The 24118-nt window shown below is 47.1% G+C and overlaps 1 protein-coding gene across 1 annotated transcript; it reads left to right on the forward strand.

The window, feature by feature from the left end:
• Positions 1-462: 462 nt before the first annotated feature.
• CYB5R3 (cytochrome b5 reductase 3) lies at positions 463-21290 on the forward strand. The gene is made up of 9 exons (XM_084279665.1): positions 463-525; positions 5110-5241; positions 9168-9240; positions 11731-11837; positions 13130-13259; positions 14428-14511; positions 14662-14747; positions 17000-17099; positions 18875-21290. The coding sequence occupies exons 1-9, from the start codon at positions 505-507 to the stop codon at positions 19045-19047; spliced, it is 906 nt and encodes a 301-aa protein (XP_084135791.1). The 5' UTR covers positions 463-504; the 3' UTR covers positions 19048-21290.
• The last annotated feature ends 2828 nt before the right edge of the window (positions 21291-24118 follow it).

A 24118-nucleotide genomic window follows, 5' to 3' on the forward strand; every position in this document is an offset into this window, starting at 1 on the left:
CGCTCCCGGGCACCGCGACCCCGCGGCCGTTTCCAGCGCCGCCGCCGCCGCGGGGCAGCCGGCCACACGCACGCGAGAGCGCGGTTGCGACCTCAGCGACCGGCCAGGGCCGCAGCGCGCTCAGAAGAAACTGCGAGGGCGGCGCCGCGCCCGCCCCGCTCCCCACCGCCGCGGTGGGAAGCGGCTCCCGCCGCCCCAGGGGGCCCAGCCCTGGATCCCGACCTCCGCGCCGGGCCCCTGGCTGAGCGGCCGCCGCACCGGGCGCCTCGGTGGGGATCGGCCGCCCCCTGGCGGTCGCGCTGCACCGCGCAGGCTCGGTGGGCGCCGGCTGGGTGTGACGGGCCCGCGGGCCTGCGCGGGGAAGGGGGGACGGCCTGGCGGCCACCAGGGGGTGCTGGCGGCTCGGCGCTGATTGGCGGGGGGCGCGGCGCGGCGTCGTGAGGCGGGGCAGGGCAGGGCGGTTGGTCGCTCGGCCGGCCCGCTCGCTGCTGACAGGGGGACGCGATGGGGGTGCAGCTCAGTACGGTGAGTGCGGCCGGCCCCCGGGTGGCGGCCGGGCCCCCGGGTGGCGGCCGGGCCCCGGGGCGGGCGAGGGGGGATAGAGGCGGGAAACAAGCATCGCGCCTCCCGGCAGCGGTTGGGTGGTCGGTGTGTCGGCTTCCGTTGCGTTGCGTTGCGCCTTCACTTACTTCCCCCCACACTCCCGCCCGCCCGCCCCTCCCGCCGAGGCCCTCAGCGAGCGGAGGCCCCGAGGCCTGGCCGCGGGTGACGGGCGAGCCGCGGCGGCCCGCTGCGCCTCGGGCAGGGCCGCCTCGCCCGTCTCAAAGGCCTCGGGGCGGGCCCCGCGGATGCCTGAGCAGAGCGGGGGCCGTTGGGCGGTGCCGCGGGGTGCCCGAGGGCCCCGCTGCCTCCCCTGCCCTATGCCCGCCGCCCGGGCGGGAAGGCGGGGTGCCTGTGTGGGGCTGTGCGCGCTCCCTCAGCGATGCGGTGGCTCAGGGTCTTTCTCGTGGCTGGTCCCGGCCGGGGCGTGAGCGGCAGCGCGGGCGCCCGTGGTTCTTGTGCGTGGGATAATGGTGCCTGTGTTAGCTGCTGGGGTGTGTGCGCTTTTATTCTCTCAGTTCCCTGGATTGTTTTTCAGTGTCCGTGCTGACAGCTTTAAAGCCACCAGCTTGGCAGCCGCTGTTGCAGTGGAGAGCTCTTTTGGGATCATGGCTGCTGAGCAGTGGGTTTGCAGAGCTGTTATCTGCAGCGTGCATCGTTGCCTTCTTTCTGCAGCTGCCTAACATGCCATTTCTTTCCTCTGATGCACCTACTCAAGTATTTCTGGCTCAGGGTATGTCAGAGGAGCAGCGCAGAGGTGGATGCAACACATGCTAGTTTGGGTACAGCTGCTTATTAGGTTACTTAAAGAGAAGAGGATGAGGCAGATGCTGAAGCTGCAGAAGTAAATAAATGGCTGTCTCTCAATCCTCTTATCTTCAAAAACGGATGAGAAGAATCTTTAACTAAGATCACTTTGAGGTTGGAATGAGGAAGTGTGAGAGGGGGGCTGCAGGTACAAGGGTTTTCTTGCTAAAGAAGAATTTGTTTTGTGTGTGGTTGTGCCGTGGTTTGGCTGATGGACTGTCCTGCTGCAGTTTTCATGTTAAGCTCTGTTTTGCTCACCACGCCCTAGTGGAAGGGGATGGCGATCTCCATGCCATGGCTTCTCCCTTGGGCCTTTTGTTTTAATCCCACAGAGGTCTGTTTCCATTAATAAAAATTCTTGCTCAGTTACTTATTTTTTGATCTCTGTTAGCAAAGATTTGTGTGACTGGAAACTCTGAGTCACCAGGACTTCATGTAGCGATTCCTGGCTTCTATGGTCAGCCAGTCACTCCCTCTGTTGATGTAGATCTGATGCGGCTTCCATGGTTGTGCTGCAGTTATCTACATTAATATCTCGATGTGTCCAGTGGTAAGAGTATATAAATCACTTTTAACCCTGAGAATGTACTGCTAAGCAAGGACAACTGTTTGTAGTCATTCAGCTTTCAATTCTTTCTGCCCACCAGTTAGTTGATACCTTCTGACTAAAGAGCTAAATAGCTATCTGAATTAGTGGGTGTGCTCTCTTTCCAGCCTAAATCCCATGAGGCTTTTGTGTTAATTGACCACGAATAACAAATTGCCTTCCACAGGCTAAATGCTGTGTTAAAAGCATTTGTCATAATTAAAGTTTGTTCTGTTCCAGCAGACTCCGATCTGGTGCTTCAAGAAGTGGTGATTATGCACATTTGGGGAAAGAGTGTGTTAATCTCATTTGTTGAACGGCTGTGGTAGTTTTTGCTTGGCATCTAATGACCCAAAAACTATCTGTAAAGATGGGAAGACATTTATCTCTGCACACAGCTGGAGAAGCTGACTTGCAGAGATGATGTTTTGAGCTCTGCACTTCTCCTGCATTCCTGATCATCTGTTACTGGCATATACATTGGTGTTGGGAGTTGAGCCTTGAATTCCCATTTTCAATTGCATTTTTTGCTAGACCACAGCTGTGCCTTTTTTGGTCCATTTTAGATGTAGCTTACTTTGGCAAATTAATGTCTTGCTTGAAACAGCATCTGCTGCAGGTTCAGCTTGCTATCACCACCAGTTCTCATTCACCTGTTGGAGTTATCATTAGAAAGTTTGCTTGCTGCTCTGTCACTTCCTGAAACAACTTCCCCCTTCCCTTTTTTGTGACTCAGTAACAGAAGTTCTTCCTGGAGCTGCAGCACTCATGTGTATCTGCAGGAATTAAGGAATAACATTCCTGTAAACTTCAGCTTATTCAGAAACAACCTGTGTGGAGCCATTTCAGTATTTTCAAATAAAAGTGAGAAATGCAGTGTGTGTGTATGGCATGGTGGGCCTTCAAGCTGTACCTGATGTTGATGGATTTTAAACCTGTACAGCGGCATTTTAAAAACAGAGATTTTTATGCTGTCTTCTTTTTTAACATTTATACTTGTCACAGTTTTAGTAATAATAAGGTAAGAGGGGTTTTTGTAGTTTCCTGAGAACTGTCATACTCAACAGAAATGTGTTTCTGAAGTACTGGCCAGGTCCCTTTAAAATAAAATGAAAGTGAAAGCTAACCAGGCAGGACTTTGCCTTTAATGCACTTTGAGCACTTCCAAAAATGAGTATCTTAAGTGCTTCTACTTTCCCCACCCTCCCCCCTCAATGCTCTTCCCCCCCCTCTCCTTCTCTTTTGTTAAAGCATAGAATAACAAAGAGTTGGAGAGGATTTTTATAAGTACTTGTTCAGTTTATTTTCAGTTAGGACCAAGCCTACCTACACATGTGATTTTGTAGGCTGTTGCAGTGCTTATCTAACCTCACAAGCTGCTAACAGGCACTAGAAATGAAGGCATGGACCTCTAGCTGAGTATGGTCCAGCCTGTGGGTGAGCCATTCTCGATCCTGTGGACACACAAAGTACTCAAGGTGTATGGCACTGGGCTGGGGAGGTGATGTCTTCCTTCCACTTCGTCTGCACAGCTGTAGCTGTGGCAGCGCGGTCTCTTCTGTGCTTTCCTGGGCTATTGGGGCCACTCAGTCTCTCCTGCCGAGGCAGCCTGCGTGTGGTGTCAAGGATGGAGAGAGCAGTGTGGGGCCATGACCAGCTCCCGCCTTGTGGGGCTGGAGCTCACCCTTGTAGTAGGCTGCATGATTATGTCTCTGCTTCCAAGTGCTGTGATAAAAGGCCCAGAGCAGCAGTGTGTGCTAGGTGATCTGGTTGATGACCCTGTCTGCACACGTGTGACCTGAGGGGTGCAGATTCTTAATGGTGGGTGGGAACTTGGGTGATACCCTGACTCTGCTATTCCGAGGCCCATCAGAGTAGGACAGCCCACTCATGAAGGCTTATCTCCACACGCACGCAAAGGAGCACAGAGAGTGGCACACAGGGGACCCCCAGTAACCCACTCAGAAAAATGAGCCCTGACCCTTCCCAGAGCTGTCTGGGCAAACCATTGCTCCACGGGGACTGGTTGATGCCTGTCTGCACATGTCAGTGGAGGACTGTGGGACCTTAAGAGAAGGAACCAAAGGCAGGGATTAAGGCCATTTGGGGAGGAACAAATGTGGGGAAAATAAAAGGCTAAAGGGATAAAGAGGGCTGACCCTGTGTAAATAGGCCTGCTCTGTACTCTTGTCTGGCTGCCTCCTGCAGCCAGTCAGCACGGTCTGTCATGTGTGCTTGCTGAACTCCATAGCTGCTTTCCTGGGGAAGGGATGCTGCCCTGCATGCGTGTGTGCAGCTGTAGGCACTGGTGCCTGGAGCCAGACCCCAAGTCAGCGGGCCTGTGTTTCTGTCTGGTGCCAGTGCCCAGCATGAGTGCATGATGGCTAGCAAAGAGCAAGATAGACTAGCCAGCAAGTAAGCAAGGTGGCCTGGAGGCCAGGCATGTGTGTGTCTGCTGGTTGCTGGAGGGGCCAGGCACCCATGCCAGCTGCCATAGAGAGAGTGGGGTCTCAGGTTGAGTGTGAAACCCCCAATTATTTGGGGGTCAGCAATGCATATCGTGGTGTGTGAAGGGAACTGTGCAACAGTTCGTATGTGATGATGTCAGCAGCTGGGAAGACTGGAGTCTGGGGACAGCTGCTGCAAAGACTAAGCCAGCTACTGGTGGATCCACCTTACACACATGTGTCTATATATTTCCCACTAAGGACATTGCTACTCACCAGTCAGGGAGGGGAACAGGATGAGGCCATCAGAGCTGTTTGTCTGAGCATCCATCTGTGTTGATCAGTGAGGCCAGCCACGTGTATTTGGGTACACATTGTCTGTGTGTGCCTGCTGGACGTACGTGTGCAGCCTCGGTAGCGGTTGGATGTGGGGACATGGGGCTGTGGTATCCTCGGTTCTGTCGAGCTGCCGGGTTTGGCAACCCTCTGTCGATGTGCCAAGTGCCTGCACGTAGGAGTAACACCAGGTATTGATAAAGCAAACGTGTGTTACGTTGGATGGTGGGCTTTTAATAGAAATTGCTGTGTCATGCTACCATGTTTCTCCTCACCAAATGACTTGCTTGTGTTAACGCCTACGTGCCTAACGCTCTTCCTGTGTTGCTGCAGCTGACCCGGGTCGTGACGTACCCAGTATGGCTCATCTACAGCACCATCCTGAGGCTTTTCAAGAACCCCCGTCCTGCCATTACTCTGAAGGATCCTGAAGTGAAGTATGCATTGAGGCTGGTTGACAAGGAGGTAAGTGTATGGACAGTACTGGGCACGATGTCTCCGTGGGTACTGTGAAACGCTTGTAGCTTCTTAAATCTTGGGTAATGTTGCAGCAGGGCAAATAGTTGTATTTTAAGGAGAGGATTTCTTTGTAAATGTTCTGCAAGCAGCTTATTTCCAAGCAAGTTAGAGTGGAAAATGCTGCATTGGGAACTGCCCAACTCTTAGTTTCTGTCACATGTGTCTCATGTCATGGAGTACATCAGAAGAAGATTCCTAAACTCTGCACTACTAGATGAGCTACGAGACAGAAGTCATGCTGTCAGGCAGTGCAGGCAGTTTTGTCATGGTCAGTAGCATTCAGCGTCGTAGTTGTCAGAACTACGTTGATGCCAATACCTCTTACTGGATTTATATACTCTGCTGTGTTACAGGAAGACAGGTGTTTAAGTGATGTAGGTCTGGCAGCACCTCAGCTGTCTCAGCATCTCTTTCTCTCTGTTAAAAGTAGAAGAAGCTGTTTTGTACCTCCCAGGCTGCTCAACCGGATTTTCAGAGGAAAGTGATGACCCTTTTGGGGTTGAATCTTGCTGTCAAAAATTGGAAACTCAACTTGTGGGAAGGCAACCAAAGCCATGAAAGGTGAAAAGTCCAAATTTCCCTTGGAAATTTTCCAGATTTCCCAACTCACTATCAAAAGCATGAGATAGAAATCTTGGCTTTTTGGGTGTGAAGTAACACCTGAAGATAATTTGTGTTGACTTTTTAAGTTAATGAGCTAGTCAGAAAGTTATCAGAAGGGTTTTGATGAAAAGGCTTTTGACTTTGGACTGGATTCTGGAACAGAGATTTGTTTGAGGTATAGAGAGTCCACCAATAGCTTGGGTTTCATTTGTTCTGTCAAAAGAAACAATTACTGTCATTCCAAATCCTGGTTACGTGGGAACTGAAAGCTTCCCTGTGGCTTGGGCTGGGCAGCATTATGCATTTATTTCCCATGTGTACTGCAACAATGCAATTATTATATACTCCCTGCTAATATATACTCCATACTTTATCGAGCTACTTGCAGGTTTCTGCTGTAGCAGTTTGTAACAGAAGAGAATTTACAGTTCACATGATTTGTGTGCTACATACTGTTTTTTTTCCTCACTCTTAATTTTTGTATGCTGCTTTTTTAATCTTGAGAGGGAGGAGCAGCTCTTATGTAACCAGGTCAAATGCTGCTGCATGTGGTACCTTGATCAGCTGAGAATATTTGACTGATGAATGCTTATAAATCTTTGCCTAAATGGGAAATGTATCCTGGAAACAAAAAGTGAATTTCAAAAAATAACAACTTTGGTACAATCAGAAGCTCGTAACTTCTAACATCCTGCCAAAAATCTGGTGCCAACATTCTGATCTTTGGTACTGGGTTTCTAAATGTATCCAGCTGTCCGGGAAAGGTGGAATTAGTCAAAGTCTTTCTGACATGCTTCAATTTGTATTTCACAACCTATTAAATTTGGAGCAGATGAGAACTTTAATCTAAAACCACCTGTCATTACACAAACCCATTTTAGCTTGGGAAGAGAACTGTGGCTCTCAGTGGGGCTGTAGAGCCTACTCAAGACATCTGTGTGGCTGGCTAGAGCATACCTTCCATTGCAAGACGAATTTCAGTAAGCTGGTTTTACCTTGTAGTGTCGCTCTTTTTGCTTGCCCAGCCTAGCTGAAGACCCTCCTGTTTCTAAAGTTTCAGCTGTTCCCATGTTGGTACTTATTTTTGTGACTGAAGCTGTTGGTACCTTCAGCAGAGAACTAAATTGGTTTTTGAAACGAAAAATAAACAGATGAACTCCCTGTTTTGGGAGTAGCTGGGGGTTGTAATTTTTAACCTGATGTATTTTGATGATACAGTTGATGGTATGGCCTGGCAGAAACTTCTCTTAGTTTACTGTGACCCAAGCAAGGGAACAAGAAGCTTGACCAGGAAAGGAAGGGGCAGGAACTGCTTAAACTGATTTCACAGGTAAAGAAAATGGACTGGTGACTGCAGTGGAAAACTGAGTCACATGTACTGGCCTGTCACACAGCAATACATGTATGGGAGGTTTCCAGTGAAGGATCCCACCGTTCTGTAGAAACAGTTTTCAGGTGACTGCAGTCTGAAGTGTGGAAAGCAGTGCTCTGGAGATTGCCTAGTTCAACACGCAGGTATCTTTCACAGAATCATAGGGGTTGGAAGGGACCTCAAGAGATTGAGTCAAACCCCCCCTGCCAAAGCAGGTTCCCTAGGAAAAAAAAATCTTCTACCACAGCTTGGGGATTTTGTGTGTAAAAGCTGGAAATCAAATGTACCATTTTGTTGAGCAGTTGCAAGGAGAAGCCTTTCTTCCTCTACCCACTCTCTGCCTTGTCCCCACCAGCAGAAACCTTAACATCTGCCCACTCTTCTCAGGTTGAGTATGCCAGACCTCCTGTCTGTTGAACAGAGAAGGAGGGGTGACAAGCTGCCTCCTAGTGCTCAGCATTGGGAAAAACTGCTCATTTCAAGAAGCCAGCAACCTCAGAGTTTGGGGATTGGTTTGTTTTTTTTTTTTTTAGTGTAAGAATAATTAATTTGTTGCCTTTCAGTGGCTTCAGCAAACCACCAGCCTGTTAAAGTTGTTCTCCAGCTTTGCATTTGGAGTTGTGACTGTGGAAAGCTCCTCAGCACCTGCAAATGCGTGCTGGTTTCCCTTGGAGGCCAAGGGCTTCCAGGCACTTAGGGCAATGACAAATGATGTCCCATAGGCTGTATGCTGGGGGGTTTTGTCTTTCCCCACCCCCCACCCCTCCCACCCCCCGTGTTTTTCAGACCCATGAATATGACCTGATTTTTAAGAGACAAAACTTTGGTAGAAGAAATAATGTTTTATTTGCTCATTAACAAAATTTATTCAAGATGTGTTTTTCTTAGTCAAAGATTAGAATAGTTATCCAAACTGGACTGCATAAATTGTCATAATTTTATAAGGAAGTTCTTCTCTAAATAATAAAGTTCTTCTCTCTTTCCTGTTCTAATTAAGAATTAATTAATTATTTTATGGGGAAATTACTTTTAAGGTTCTTAGAATAGCAAAGGGTACTGGGTTGCCACTTCCTAACCATCTTGATATCCGCTACTGTCTTCTGAAATCATCTACATTTAATTAATCTGATATTGAGACATAGGAATCAAAATTTTTGGCCTTGATCTCCTGCATATTTAAACTTTAAATGAGACTTGAAGAACTGATTGATTTTTGTCTTATGGCCTTCCCACTGAAGGCAGTGTAAATGGTCATACTTTTTAGAGAGTTTATCATTTAGTCTTAATCTGCATATGAGTATTGTAGTAAGTTTTGCTAATCACTTTTAAAAATATCTCAAAACAGTATTTGCATTGGTCTCTTCAGCCAGGTGACAGGACAAGGGGAAATGGCACAAAGCTGTGCCAGGGCAGGGTCAGGTTAGATGTTAGGAAAAAATTCTTCACTGAAAGAGTTGTCAGGGCCTGGAACAGGCTGCCCAGGGAGGGGGTTGAGTCACCATCCCTGGATGTGTTTAAAAGACGGATAGATGAGGTACTTAGGGATATGGTTTAGCATAGGATGGGAACGGTTGGACTTGATGATCTTAAAGGTCTTTTCCAAACTTGTGATTCTGTGATTGTCTGTTTTTATTTCTATTTTTACTTCTGTTTTACTTCTAAAGCAGTTTTAGATAAAGTTAAGTTTTCAGGGAGTTTGAGTGAAAAGTTGCCATCTGCAAGATTACCATGTTTGGGAGTTGATACTTGCATGACACACAAAATAGTTATGATGCTACTCTCCCCCAGAGATTTAATCCTGCAGGAAGCCAGGCCAGTGTATTGATTTTACAAGTGAAATCACAAGCCTTAAATCCCAACAACACAGCTAACTGTCCTTTTCATTTTCTTCTTTCAGGAAGTTAGCCATGATACAAGAAGATTTCGGTTTGCTCTCCCTTCCATAGATCATGTGCTGGGTCTCCCCATAGGTACGTTCTGTCTTTCCTTACTGAAAACCCACCCATTGTTAATTATACTGCAAGAGATTTGTTTGGGATCTTTTTTCTTTACTTTTTAAACTGTTCAATTTCAAATACTGTCCACATGGCTTGAGTCGGGGTTTAGAGCTTTGCAAGATTATCCTCCTGCGGTGAGTCATCTGCAGGGTCTGAAATCTTGTGTACTTAGAGAGTGAGAATGCATGCAGCTTGTTCCTGCAAAGACAGTAGAAGCACTCATTGGTCTTGACTTGTATTTTTCCAGTCTTGATTCTCCACTGTGTGTTACTCACATGGTGCTTGGTCTCTGTGGTCCCTTTCTATCCCCTGAGGCAGCGCTCACAGCTACGTCTCTGACACGTGTTTTGCCAGATGATCTCCTCACTTCTGAATTCGCAGTCTGTCTCCTGGAACTTCTTATTCAGCCATGGGGTAGATGTTTCCTTAGGCCCTGCCATGTGGCATGCTGCCTTCTTGTAGTAGCTTAGTGCTATTGTTTCCTACTGCTTATATAAAGCACATTTAATTGTGACTTGTGTTTTATAGGGACTTCTGCTTTAACAGCTGCTTGCAGCGATGTGTGGATCAGAGGTGCTTTGTGGTACTCCTCAGCACCTTTCCAGCGTTACAGACCATTGTGATTTGGTTCCCTCTTGTATGGGATACATTATTCTCATGATCCAGTTTCAGCCATGAGGACAAAGCTAGTGTCCCTCCCTTGCCCATAATGAACACAGAGGAGAGAGCTGTCTCACCCCTGTAGTTTTTCTTGTCCTAATTGCTAACAGAAAGGAGGCCACCTGGATGCCCTCTGGATGCCACAGCTTCCTCCAGTGTTTTAGTAAGATCAGGGCAAATCAGCAAGTTGCTTCAGCACAGTGTGAGAAGGTGCATGCCTGGCCCTGCAACGTCCTAGGAGCAGTGTAGTCGTGCTCCAGAAGGTGCTCTGCATGGGCTAATCTGTGGTTAACTGAGGGAGTTGTTTACCGGGTGAGACTTGGGGAAGGTAAGAGAGCTGAAAGCTGGTGAGGGGGGTAAAAGCAACTGGGATCAGCAGGCTTGGCAGCTGTGGGACAGATCCTGGCATGCAGTCAGTCCAGCCCCAGTGTTTCACTGTTACCACCAGTCACGGTGTTACAGGAAAAAATGTGATTCATTCACACTGAGGGAGAGTGGGGTTATGTGTGGCCCCGAGTAGAGGCTGCCAGCAGCTGCTGTCCCATCAGGGTGGGGTAAAGCTTAACAAGTGGGAGCATAAGGCATGTTTTCCCTTTGGGAGGAGCACCTTTTTTGGATTTGTACCGATTCCTGGGAGACGTGCCCCAACAGTGGTCCCATCTGTCTGTGTTCACAGTCTGCAGTGGTCACCCTTCCTGGAGGAAGGGGTGGTGAGGCCACCCTTTGCCTGGAGGAGGAACGGGAGGCTGCTGCTGCTTCAGGTCTTCCCTGGCAGGAAACCCACATGCTACCAGATGTGGATAGGCTGTGCTGAGAGGGTTATTTGAGTCACCGTTGCATCTGTGTACAGCTTCCAAGTCAGTTACGATAGCACATCTTCATTCATCCACTGGTTTGCATCACTGGGCCTCCCTCTGGGCAAACCAGCTCTGGGTAAAATTGCCTCCTTGTGTTTGCCCAACAGCCAGAGAAGCTGTGCTGTCTTTGGAAAGCTGCATTTGTCTTTAGAGATGGTAGGTTCTGTTGACCTAGTGGTGATAAAATGAAATCCAAATAACTCCTAGGTATTCTTCACTTGTGTTTCATCAGGCTGTTGCAATTTCATAAGAAAACCTTTCAAAGGAGTACATTTTAGGGGTTTTGTTTTGTTTTTTTTTCCTCTACCAAAAAGGTAGACATTGAGAACTGAACTATTGTGGAAAGTTCAGCAAATGTGTGATACTGAAACATGATCACAACAATTAAATGTTAAGCTGGAGGAAGAGCTGGCTTAGAAAGTTGCTTTATCAATGGCAGCTAGAAGACCTCCTGGTAGGCATGAGTGATCTGCGGTCAAAGTAAGGACAGTTATAAATGAGGTGTGACAGTTTCTAGCTACCATGGTAATCAAGAAGTGTGAACAGCACTTGATAGTTTTCCCCTCACTTGTCCTTTTCCCCTCACTTGTCCTTTTCCCCTCACTTGTCCTTTTCCCTTGTCTGTTTGGGAGAGACATATCACATCTTGGCAAGATCTCCTGTGCATTTGGTGAACGTGAATGCCTGTGGCTATCAGAACAGACGTGACTGACACATACAGTTTGCAGTGGAGCTGTCGGCCCTTCTAGGTAGAGTCTCTGCATGGTTACCAACAACTCTGGCAGGGTGATAACGCTGTCAGGAAAATGAGAGAAGAAAAAGTGGTGCCAAAACCAAGGTGGTTAGGAGAACTTTGAGACTGTGTTTGCAGTCCATGCCAACTCGGTGGATCCACTGAAAGGAAAATCTTTTGAAAGCAAACTGCTTTTTTCTTCCCTGCGTACAGGACAGCATATCTACCTGTCTGCACGGATCGATGGAGCTCTGGTGGTCAGACCTTACACTCCAGTTTCCAGTGATGATGACAAAGGCTTTGTGGATCTTGTTGTCAAGGTGAGAATGTTGTGCTCTTTCTACCAAGCTGGGCAACCTCCGAGCCCACCTTAACACTTGCAGTGCTATGTGAAGCCTGATGTATCATACCCGTTCTGCTGTGTGTCACTCCAGACTTCCACTGTAGTAACAAGCAGTCTGCAGTTACCTGCAATCCATGTGTGGTGTTCTGCTGGTGCTTCTTTAGTCAGCGTGTCTCATGGGATGCTGCACAATTCTCTGCATGTGTGTGTTGTGGTTTTCCAAAATCTCTAGAGACCTGTAGATGTTCCCATATGGTTTTAATCCATCTGAAATAAGGAATTAACTTTACCTGAACTGCCAGCTGCTTCTGAAGCTAATGTAATGTGGTCATTATGATCATTAAGAGCTGTGATCATTATCGTTACTGATCCAGACAGTGTGAATGACTGATGTAATTGGCAAGAATGTGATTTTGAGTCTTGTGATAGTGTACTTCTGGTTTGTCTCTGGGTAGCTAGACTAAGCAAATGTATTTAAATTGAATAGGAATTTAAAACCTGAATATCCACACTGGGTTTCCTTTTAGAATTGTACTCTTAAGTGGGTTGTTTTTCTTCTTCACAACAAATACACTTTATTTATTGTGAAACCAGGTGAGCATTTAGCTTATGACTTACCTTCATGAGCACAGCATTGCACACTGAAGATGTGACAAGGGAAAAATGTCAATCTCTGACTGGGATACAAATGTTTCTCAAGACGTCTTCCCAGTGTGTGTCTCCATGCTTGCAAATGATGCTGTTCTTGTAAAAGCCCAGCTTGTCTCAGCTTGAAGCCTTCCACCCCCACATGATTTAAAACAAAAACAACAGCACAGTTCCAGCAGTGTAACTACATCCACTGATATCTGTTGGGGATCAGTTGATGAATATTCAACTAGTTACTTTCCATTTTTTTTATTACTCTAGGTTTGAGGTGCAACCAGGTGGCATCCCAAGAAGAAGGTCTGGGTATTTTGCAACTGAACTGTCAGGGATCTTTCTCAGAAGTGGCTTTTTTCTTTTTTGGTGTATTTTTTCCTCCCACTTGAAATTTATTGAATCAATATTACTAAATAGTATTGATTATTTACAGATATTTTCTTGTTACAGAAATGCAATGGAGACATTGCCAGTCTGTGTCCAGTTCTCTCTTTATTGTCAGTCAAATCTGCATATTTCCTTATGTACTGATTGTGTTCAGTGAGGAAGAGGGGAACCTAAATATTCAAGGGACAAATGCTCATCTTTGAGCTGTGAGATTAATTGTTTCATTGTTGTCTTTAACAGATCTACTTTAAAGGTGTCCATCCGAAGTTTCCAGATGGAGGGAAGATGTCTCAGTACTTAGACAGCCTGAAAATAGGGGATACTATTGACTTCAGAGGACCAAGTGGGCTACTTGTCTACAATGGAAAAGGCAAGGCTGACTTATTCAGAGTAAATGATACAGAAAAAACCCATTATAAAGTAGTAGTATATTTGTCACAGGTTTTTTTCCAGGTGGGTTCAAGTCTTTATAGAATCATAGAACAGTTTGGGTTAGAAGGGCCCTTTAATGGCCATCTAGTCCAACCCCCTGCGATGAGCAGGGCCATCTTCACCTACAGCAGACTGCAAGAAGCAGTGTCCAACCTGGCCTTGAATGTTTCTGGGGATGATGAGGCATCTACCACCTCTCTGGGCAACATGTTCCAGTGCCTCACCACCCTCCCTGTAAAAAATTTCTTCCTTGTATCTAGTGTAAATCCCCACTCTGTTAGTTACATGGCTATAGAAGTGCTTTTTCTTGATACTGTTCTCAAAAAAGGGGATTCTCTCCCTGCTTATATGGACATAACTTTTACACCGATAAAAACACTTGGTATTTGTGCTGCCTGGTGGTAATTTCACAAGTGAAAATGAACTTTTATGAATAGGAAATGCTTTTATGGCAATATAAGTTACCTCACTTTGGCATAACCCAGCCACAAATGTGTCACAAAAACCATCTGGTGGTTTTGTGAGCAGCAGAATGCAGATGTGTGGTTTTCCAGAGCTTTGTATGCTTTGTTTGGGTTTTCCTAGATCAAGAGAGATGTGAATACAACAAATAAAACACTTTGGGCACTTTGAAACTGTCAGATTTGGCTGAAACTGGCAAATCATCTTAAAAATAGGAGACAAATATACAAAAAAAAAATACACCTTGCATATTTCAGTTTTTTCCTTAAAGCAATCTGTGTGGGTAAACAAACTCTCTGAGCAGATGAATTCCTTTGTGCAGAACTGTTTCCAGAATCTGGGCTTCTGAGAATCACTGGGGGTGTGGGACAGGAGGAAATAGAAATGCAGGTTGTGGAGGTTTGATGCTCATGGTCAGGAGTCAGTAATAACCCGTGTCAGAGCCTGGTGTTATCGTCATGTGTCTTGCAACCTCTAATCATCTTCCAGGGTTTGTTTCAATTGGTGACATCTTCACCTTGTGTTTGCTTCCCACTCCTGCTTCACAGAGGGGGAAGTGTGACAGGGCTGAATCAATGAGCTGAGTGTGGTGGGAAGGCATCCTGGCCCCTGTTTCGTGCTTTCATCATCCTCTCTCTTTTCAGGGGAGTTTTCTATTCGGCCCGAAAAGAAAGCTGAACCAATTACTAAGAAAGTGAAGTACGTGGGGCTGATTGCAGGCGGGACTGGTACGTATATACATATATATATATATATAGACTCATCCTGGGTCTCTCACAGCTGGGAGATGGGCTTGTTCATATTTTCTCTCATGTGCTCACTTGGACATTCTTTGCTCCTTTACATTCTCACACTGCTGTTCTGCCTTTCTCTTTCAGGGATCACCCCTATGCTGCAGATCATCCGAGCAATCATAAAAGACAAAAATGACCCTACTGTTTGCCAGCTGCTCTTTGCTAATCAGGTAATTCTGTCCTTTTTTTCCCCCCCTGTTTATCAAGTTTTATGTAACTGACAGAACTCTACTCAGCAAATGAAGTTCTTGCTGGGAAAGCAACAGAAATACAGACCTCGAGGGCAGAAGGGAGCTGAAATGTTGAGAACTTCCCCATATAAAAGACTTATGATTAACTGTTTTTTTAGTGTTACTATAGAAACTCCCAGCTAAGGCAAGCTTTCCTGTGTCTCACTGCGCTGTTTCTAATCCAATGTATAAACGTTTTTAAATGCTCCATTCCTTTGTGCAAGTTGTTTATGCTCTGGGCAGACTTTCGGGGCTTTATTTCAGATTTTCTTCGAGGAAACATGAAAGAGGTGGACATCTGCCTCCTTCAGCAGGTACCTCCTTCTCCCCAACCTCAGAGCAGGGTTTCCATGCGGACTCTTTCTGTTTGAGAATACCTTAGGTGAGGCTACAATTACCATTTGCCTTCCAGCAGTTCCTCCAGCTATGGAGCTGTGATTCCAAGTGGTTGTCACCTTTCATTCCCATTCCCTCTGTCAGTTCTTCATGCGTTTCTTTTGCTCTGTGGGGTGTATCGTAGTGCCATGCTGGTCAAAGGGAAGATCTCTCATCCACACAGTCCTTGCAACAGATGTCTTGCATGACCAGGCAACCCAGATGGTGGTGTGCTGCTGAACTGCAGTGCCTTTCTTTGCCTGACATTCTTCTGGTGTTAATCTTTTGGCTTCTAAACTTCTCTCTATAGTAACAAAAACTCATTTTGGGATTATGAGACATTATTTGTGGTGAACCTCACTTTGTGCCTGTCTAAGTTTCTTTAGGCTCTCCTTTCTCATTCCTTTTTCCTCTGTTACTCAGTGTGTCTGCATTTCCTTCGTACTGTACCTGAATTAGAAACCAAGGTTTTTCTCTCCAGAAGCTGTGATCCAGGTGCCAACAGACACTGTGTTCGGGTGCTGTATTAGAGCAGGAGCTCCTCTGGAGCCCTCCCAGTGCCTTCTGGCGCTGGCTGGTGTGGCTGAGCATGAGGCGTTGGCATGAAGTACAGCTGGTATTGGGACAGGAGGGCCAGGATTTACTATGAGTAATTTGGAGTGACTAATACAGGCCTAGAACTGCTTCAGGAGTGAGAAAACCTACTGCTTCTTGCAGGGAGAGTTTGGGAACCATTGCTAGCGTGCTAGCGACAGCCTGTGTAAACATCAGCCCTTGGTTTTAAAGAGCCCTTGTACCCAGTAACTGCACACACACAAAGCAGCCTGATGAGAAATGTGCAGTCAGGAAAGCACTGCAGACAAGATGTTTGCTAATATTTCATATTTCCTTTTTTTGTGTGTGTTTTGCTGATCTTTTGTTTTGGCCCTCCTGAAAGAGCTGTCTGGGATGACAGGTGACAACGTACGTGGGCTCGTACCGTGTTTCTGAGTAGTGTGTTCTGAGCTGCTCAGGCCCAGCAGCAGCCTTTCAGGAGCACACAAAGCTGACATGCAGAAATAGGCACCTTCTCAGCAATAGTTGCTGGCACACTCTTTCATGCCCTCCCCCCCTGCCCCGTTATAGACATAGTGGTGTCCTCAGTGCCAAATTATGAAGGCTGGAGAGAGTGGTGCCACTTTTAGTCTCTACCCTTTTCCCTCCTTCCCAAATTGCAGCTGTTCTTACGGGAATAAGGCTTTCTTTTGGCCTTTGGTAATTGCATCAGGAAGGAGCAGAACTTGATACCCTGGGCAGCCTTTGTTGTTTCCATCAGAACTTGATACCCTTTTTGTTGTTTGTTGTTTCACAATCTGTTTGAAACCAAGCAGTTTCCAGTGCTAGTGAAGTTTGAAGCAGCACAGATGAAAAACATGGCATTTTCCTGACTGAACGGCACAGTATGGAGGGGTGGGGAGATGTGAGTGTTTTGATGAAAGCTGCTTCTGTAATAGTGCTAAAAGAGGGCTTTGCTCTTCTCATGCTACCACAAATTCCCCAAACTAGTGAAGGTTCTGTGTTTTGATACAGGTTTTGATTGGTTTTCTTTTATAGGGAGAAGGGGTTGCATGGTCAGGGTTTGTGGAAGTTCTGAACCTTTTTATTAGCTCTGCCTCAGGGTAGTCATGGAGGTAACTAGTGTTTGCTCTCTTCAGCCTGTAAAATGGAGATGAATAATCTGTTCCATCTCGCAGAGCTGAAGGCTAGCTAATGCTCCCTGGTCATCTGAGGGCTGCACTCAAATGCAGTGAGTAATCATTGTTTTCCTTACCCTGCAGACGGAGAAGGATATCCTGTTACGTTCCGAGCTAGAGGAGATCCAGGTTCAGAATCCCAATCGCTTTAAGTTTTGGTACACACTGGACAGGCCACCTGAAGGTAAGATCTGACATAGTACTTCCACTGCAGCTTGAGTTCTAAGCGTTAATGCACGTGTTTGACAGGGGACGTGCTACATCACGTGCATATTTCTGGGCTCCTTCCTTGCTTAAGGAGTTGTGCCTCAGCACATCTGGCAGCATCGCTCTTTGCACTGCCGTGCACGGACACTGCATGTGACAGGGCAGTGTCTCCAGAGCTACCCAGCTCGCCTCAGGCCGGTGGTGGTGCAGTGCTCCTCTCATGACCACACCTGCCTGTTCACCATTATTTACACTGATCCAAGGTGACCTTCCTTTCCCCTTCCCCACAGACTGAAATATGACAAGTTCAGAGCACGCATCGAGGCCGCTGCAGTGAGTGTGTCAGCTGTGCTGTGTCTCGTGGGGATGCGGCCAAGTGCACGCTCCTACCTAGCTCTCTCTGTGCAGCACTGTTACGGGAACTGATCTTCATCCTAAGCAAAGGAACTGTCTTTGTTTTGACAGTATTTCTCAACCAAAACATTGTTCCAGCTTGGTGGGGTACAGTTTTAAAGCTAGTGTGATACAGTTGGCTGGTCCAGGATGAGCTAGCTGACTGTGCCTCCTTCAGCTCTGCAAACTTGGAGAAGAAAAGACTAAATGGTTACTGACATAATGAAAAAGCTACATCATTTCTATTTGTGGTGGGTTGACCCTGGCTGGGGGCCAGATGCCCACCAAAGCTGCTCCATCACTGCCCTCCTCAGCTGGGCAGGCAAGAGAAGACATAATGAAAGGCTCACAGGTCGAGATAAGGACAGGGAGAGGTCATTCAGCAATTACCATCACAGGCAAAACAGACTCAACAGGGAATAAAATGCATCTAATTCATTACCCAATCAAAACAGAAAAGGATAATGAGAAATAAAACCAAATCTTAAAACACCTCCCCCCAACCCTCCCTTCTTTCTGGGCTCAACTTCACTCAGTTGCTCTCCCTCCTCTCCCTGAGTGGCACAGGGGGACAGGGAATGGGGGGTGTGGTCAATTCATCACATGTTGTCTCTGCTGCTCCTTTCTCCTGAGGGGAAAGACTCCTCATGCTCTTGCCCTGCTCCAGCATGGGGTCAGTCTGACATGAGACAGTCCTCCACCAACTTCTCCAGCATGACTCCTTCCCACAGGGCTTCAGTGCTTCTTTAAATGCCCCAGTGTAGGTCCCTTCCTTGGGGTGCAGTCTCTTAGGCCCAGACTGCTCCAGCCTGGTCCCTCATGAGGTCACAAGTCCCCCCAGCAAACCAGCTCTGGTGTGGGCCCCTCTCTCCATGGGATGCAGGTCCTGCCAGGAGCTTGCTCCAGCCCAGGCTTCCCACAGCCTCCTTCAGGTGTCTCCACCTGCTCCATGGGCTGCAGGTGGGATCTCCACTCCCCATCATCTTCCATGGGTTGCAGGGGAACAACCTGCTCTGTTTGCAGCTCTGTTTGAGATGTCCTTAGGGCTTTTAGTGGGCTTTAAACGTTAGGAGCTGGACTCAATGATCCTTATGGGTCCCTTCCAACTGAGTGTATTCTGTCATTCTGTGGTCAGTCCTTGTTTTCTCCATACATCAGTTGTGCATCTTTAAAACAGAGGTGGCAGTTTCTCCATGCAGCCTGACTCTGTTGAGGACACTGACACAAGTGGAGGGTACAAGTGCTCCAGTCCAGAATGTTGCTAACACCCCCCCCCCCCCCATCATTCTAATGTGACTTAGCTCTATCTTTGCCTCTTTTTAACTCATTCCCCTTCCCCTACTTTCATTTTTTGAACAGATTGGGATTACAGCCAGGGATTTGTGAACCAAGATATGATCAGAGACCACCTGCCCCCACCGCAAAACGATATTCTCATCCTCATGTGTGGACCTCCTCCAATGATCCAGTATGCTTGCATTCCCAACCTGGACAAACTGGGCTACACCAAGGACATGAGGTTCTCCTTCTAAAGATGACCGACAGTTCAGTGATGGTTTGTAGAAGGGAAGGAAAAAACCCATTTAAGGGGGAGCAGGACGAGGTTACAGAGTTGGATGATGCACAGTGCTGGGAAGCTACACTGACATTAAAAACACTTCATTTTAATCTTTTTTTTTTCCCCCAAATCTCTGGCAAATAAGACACTTCAGCTCAGCTCTACTAAAACCCTACTGTATGTTTGCACAGAAGCAGCTGCACTGTGGAAAGGTGGTGAGGCCTGCTGCTCAGCTGTGCAGAGTGCTCTGTCTCAAGGGAGGGCAGTGTAGCTGCCCGGGGCGGTAGCCACTCACTTACGCCCTTCCTCAGCGGTGTAACCACAGGGCAGTAACACCCTGCTTCCTAGCACTGTGCACACCCCGTGTTTTGTTTGGTATGAAGTATGAAAACACAGAGAATGTGCCGGATTATTCACCTTGCTTATGCCAAATTTTAACCCTTGCAGAGTTTTTTTACAGTAAGTGGGCCAGGAGTGTTTGCCTCCTATAGGTAATCTTTGTGGCGGCGGAAGCTTCTAGATGCTTCTAGATGCCTTGATCAGTTGAAGGGTGACAATTAGCCATTTCTGACTGAAGCTGTTCCAGCTGCCTTGTTAATCAGAACAGAGAGGTAGGCGCCAACACGGTGTTTCTTCCCTTTGTATTTTGGAATGGCCTCCCTTAAATGCAAACACTTCTCCAGCTGTTTGTAGCTTGCATCCTTGAGCAGTGAAAGAAACTTATGGAAGGCAGGTGGCTTTGTGCACTGTTCCAAAAATGGCTGGAATTTCTTGCTTGTGTGTGGGGGAATGCAGAAAAATAACCCCAGTGGGTTTACATTTACCTTTAAGTAGTGGACGGTGCTGTAGGTGTATGAAGCAGTTGTTCTGTATGTCCTGAGCAGTGGGGGGACAAAAAAATACTGGGTGAAAACTGGATCTAGTTTTATTTTCTTGTTTCCCAGAGGTGGATTTGGAACATGGGGCGCTTATTGCTGGGGTGGGTTTTGGGATGCGGTGTGCGTACAGTCGCAGGACTCGCTTGGGTGTCTTGCTCAGGCAAAGCTCCAAAGGGTTTCCCTTGGTAAGGATGCATTGGAACCGCCTTAAGTCACCAAACTGACAGCAAATCGAAATGTCTCACTGGATCTAAAACTGTTTCTCAGATGCTGTTTAATACAGCTCTGATTTTTTGATTTTTTAAAAATGTATTTTTTTTTACAGCAGCCTTTTACCTAGTCCTTAGTAAACTTAAGGCATCTTCAGGTGCCGAACCTTCTGCTTCTCAACAGCAGAGCTGCTGCTGAGATTAAAGTTGTCCTGCAAGGAGTCTATGAAACTAAAAATCCTTGTCCTAGTGGTGAAATCAGAGTGACCAAAAGGACATATAGTCACATATGAAGCAATGTGGAAGCTGCTTAGCTGCAAGTGTTGGTGTAGAATACCACTCTGTTAATTCAGGTAGGTATTTGAGTTTCTAGTCTGCCATGCTTTCTTTTGTGCCTGTACAACAGAGGGGTACTGTGTGCTTAAAAGGTTCATTTTTCAGTATGAATTAAAAGGAGAAAACAAATACTACCAAGACCTCAAATGGATAATACTGCAATTAATTTTATTAATTAGATGCCTGTCTCCGATACCTTGAATTTTTGACGTGTGCTTCTGAAACTTGTTCTTTAATACTGTGCTCCAAAGTTCAAATAGTAAGTTTCGGTCCTTCTTTTTTTAGGAGGCAAAAAGCATAAATATGAGAGAAATTATCTTGCTGCTGGTTTATATCACTGTGGGATACACATAAATTCTTTTCATCATTGTATTTAATGAAGTTTTCTTGTGAAAAGAACTAACTAGCTGGTTACGCATCAACTATTTTGTATTACTTACTCTGCTTATTCAATTACTGGCTTTTTTCACATCTGTGTAAGAAATAAAGTTATCTTGCAGGTGAATCACCTGTGTGTTACTGAGCACATCATCTCCAGCCTCCTAAGAGACAAACTATAATCATAAAACACTCCATAAAGTGAAGGTTCAAAACAAAAAGCTTGTTAGATTTGTTCAGCTTTTCTCTCTTGAGTTTGGTAAAAACTGCTGTATCTGGATGCCGTGTCAAGGAGTAAACTGTCTCTGTTTTTCTCCCTCTCACTCTGCTCTCCCCTTTTTACCTCTACTTTGTACATCGTCCTTGTGAACATGAGGCTCTTTTATTAAATAAAAAGAGGGGTTTTATATAATCTACTGAAACAAAACTGTGTCACAGTCCCCTTTGCTTGATGGTCCTGTCATAAAAGGTGGGTTTGCATCTTTTTTTAGCTTTCTTTTTGTTCCCCCCTGGAGCCAGTACGAGTATTCCTCCAGTTTCCTGACACACTAGGCTGAGTACTACAAACCTCCCCGTTGCAAAGCAGCTGGGGAAACATGAACCTCCTGCATGGAAGGCATTTTGTGGAGAGTTTCCTCAGCAGGAGACGGGATGGAAAGGGCTGCTGCTTCGCCTTTACCAGCTCCCCTTCACTGATCACTGCGTGAAGGCAGATCCCGTCCCAGGAAGAGCAAAGGCATGCTTGCGTGTGGCAAGTGTCTTCCTCTGGGACTGGGACTGCTGCGACGACAGCTCTGTGAGGAAGGAGGTAAGGACCAGGCTGCTCCTTAATCCCAGGCCTGTAGCTGGGCCTCGAGCCGGTGCTGCTCGTGGTGCCGCAGCAGGCCCGGCCGTGGGCCTGCTCATGGGGTGCAGGCCTCAGCCCTGTCACAGCCCGGGGGCTGGAGCTGGGTGCTGCTCTCTGCTCTGGGGGATGTGTGGGCTGAAGCGACTGCTTGCCCTAAGCAACTTCTTGCCTCTCCTGGCTTCCCAGATGCCCGTCTGACTGGGGGGGCTCTGCCTGCTGTCCTCAAGGCACTGTGTGTCAAGTAAAGAAGTTGCTTCAGGGGTTTTATGGTGTCTTCTAACAGTTTCTGGTACGAATAACTTCGTTTACAGAAAGGAGCCTCGCAGTGTTCCTGAGCTTTTCTCCTCTTCATCCTGCTGCAGGGAACAGGAAGGAGTGGAGTGTTCCCTGGGCAAAGCCGGTGCAGCAGCCAGGCTCTCCCTGTGTCTGTAACTTCTTACACATGCAGGTCAGGTGTGAGTAGGGAAACCACACAAATGAGGTCAGAGACTTCCCTTGCTTGAACAGCCTAAGAGGGTGAGCATAGCCCTTGCTTAGTACTGCTGGGGATGGAGCCCTGGCGGCTGCTCCCCTTTTGAACAGGACAGGACCTTGTTCTTAAACATCTTCACAGCAGCCAGCATGCAGCAGTCCCACTGCATGGATCAGAGGGCGTCTGCCACGGGGCTGTTGTGTCTCTGGCCTGTGTTTGGCTGTGGGCAACAGCCCTTGGGAGGGCACGCAGGCAGCTGGGTGCCAGAAATTCCAGCCTAGCTTCAATGCCACCCAGCTCCCTTGCTGCTGCAGGCTTGCAGAGTGCTGTGAAGCAGCACCCTGTGCTGAGCTTAACCATAGACAGAAGAGGCCTTGCAGCCCTGGAAGGGAAATGTCTGTGCAGGGTGGCGTGGGAGGTGGGGACTAGAAGGGAGTGCACTGGTGATGACTCACCCAGGGAGGAAGGGCAGGAGAGGGGTCACAGTGTAGATGAAGGCCTCTTCCAGATCTTGTCCCTGTACCGTACAGCTTGGGCTGCTGCTTCTCCAGTGGGAGCAGAAGGGTGAGGGGGTGGGATCTCAGGAGTAACACAGCACCAGCCCTGGGGGCCCAGGTCTTCCATGCTTGAGTCTTCAGAAACTCCTGGGGCCCCAGGCAGGGCGGGTGGGTATCTGTATCCCGTGATAAGCTGAGCATGTTTATTATTGAAGTTTCTTTAAAAAGGGTGGGGTGAGGTGTTCTGCTCCTTGAAGCCCTACCTGCCTGCACTAACCAGCCAGCAGCAGCACTGCTGCAGGTTTCCTCTTCTGAAACCCTTTCTCTGCAGAAGACCAATTCCATGAGCTCTCGAGCTCAGCTACAGTACAGAGAGTACAAACTCGACGTTGGAGTAAACTATAATTGTCCAAGCTAAACTAGAATTAGCAAATGATGTTCCAAAGGAAACAAACCCCAAAATGACACAGCCCAGGCCTTCCACTTTGCTTTTAGTAACCTTATTACACAAATTACCATGGGATTAAACTGAAGTCAACACCTGGCCTGGGAAATGGGCATGTGCGGTGGTACAGAAGCTTGTGGTGTGGCTGTGAGTCACCTGAGCTGAGCCTCCAGCTTGGCTGAATAAATGTACATGGTCAAATTTACATTGTTAAATACTTTGTTGTGCCTCTTCACAGCTCGTAGCTGTAGTAGAGAGTTTTGGCCCATTCCCACTGTTGCTGAAGGCCTGGGCTCCTGAGCTAAAACACAGCAGGAGAAGAGTGAGGTGCTGCCTGGGTGATGCACCCTGGCTCCCAGAGTAAAGGCCAAGCTTGCGGGACATCTCTGAGGTATCAGAGCCACTTGGGAAGACACAAATCAAATCTACAGCTAACTGCCCCAATGTGTGACTTACCTCCATGGTTCAAACTCTCTATAGTCAAGACATTTCGATTTTTCCCTTTCCCAGGGCTGAAAAAGCCACACAAAACATCAAAGGAAAAAGCCCAGTTTTTAGAGCCACGGCATTCCTATAGAACCAAAACTTGAGGCATGCACTACTTATACAATTAAGAGAATGTAATGCAAAAGTAAAGCTGGTTTTTTTTTTCCTGGTCTTTTATAAACTAATCAGTCCAGATGCAGTATTCATTATGCTGTTACTTTAACTGGGAAAAACAAACCCCAAAAAACCAAACAACCCCCATACCAGCTACCTTCATGATGCCAAAAAAAAAAAAGAATCCCAGTTGTCCGTGGTGTTTGTTTTTTACTTCACCTTCCAGCCTCTGCACCTACACCATGGAAAGCTGCAAACACATGAATGCTGCAGCTCCCTTCTGCCTGTGTAAATAACAGCCTTTATTCTCAGCTGTCACTGCTGCTCCATCTTGTAACTCAGGTGGTAAAGCATGAACAAGCTTTTGAAATTATTCTGGTAAA

Source organism: Gallinula chloropus (assembly GCF_964237585.1).
Source record: "Gallinula chloropus genome assembly, chromosome: 1".
Lineage (NCBI taxonomy): Eukaryota > Metazoa > Chordata > Aves > Gruiformes > Rallidae > Gallinula > Gallinula chloropus.

Excerpts from the sequence above, each read along its gene's own strand:
- CYB5R3 (XM_084279665.1), top strand. The coding sequence starts at position 505 with ATGGGGGTGCAGCTCAGTACG. Across the intron at positions 14,512-14,661 it reads GCTGATTGCAGGCGGGACTG|GGATCACCCCTATGCTGCAG; the intron begins GTACGTATATAC and ends TTTCTCTTTCAG. Across the intron at positions 14,748-16,999 it reads AGCTGCTCTTTGCTAATCAG|ACGGAGAAGGATATCCTGTT; the intron begins GTAATTCTGTCC and ends CTTACCCTGCAG.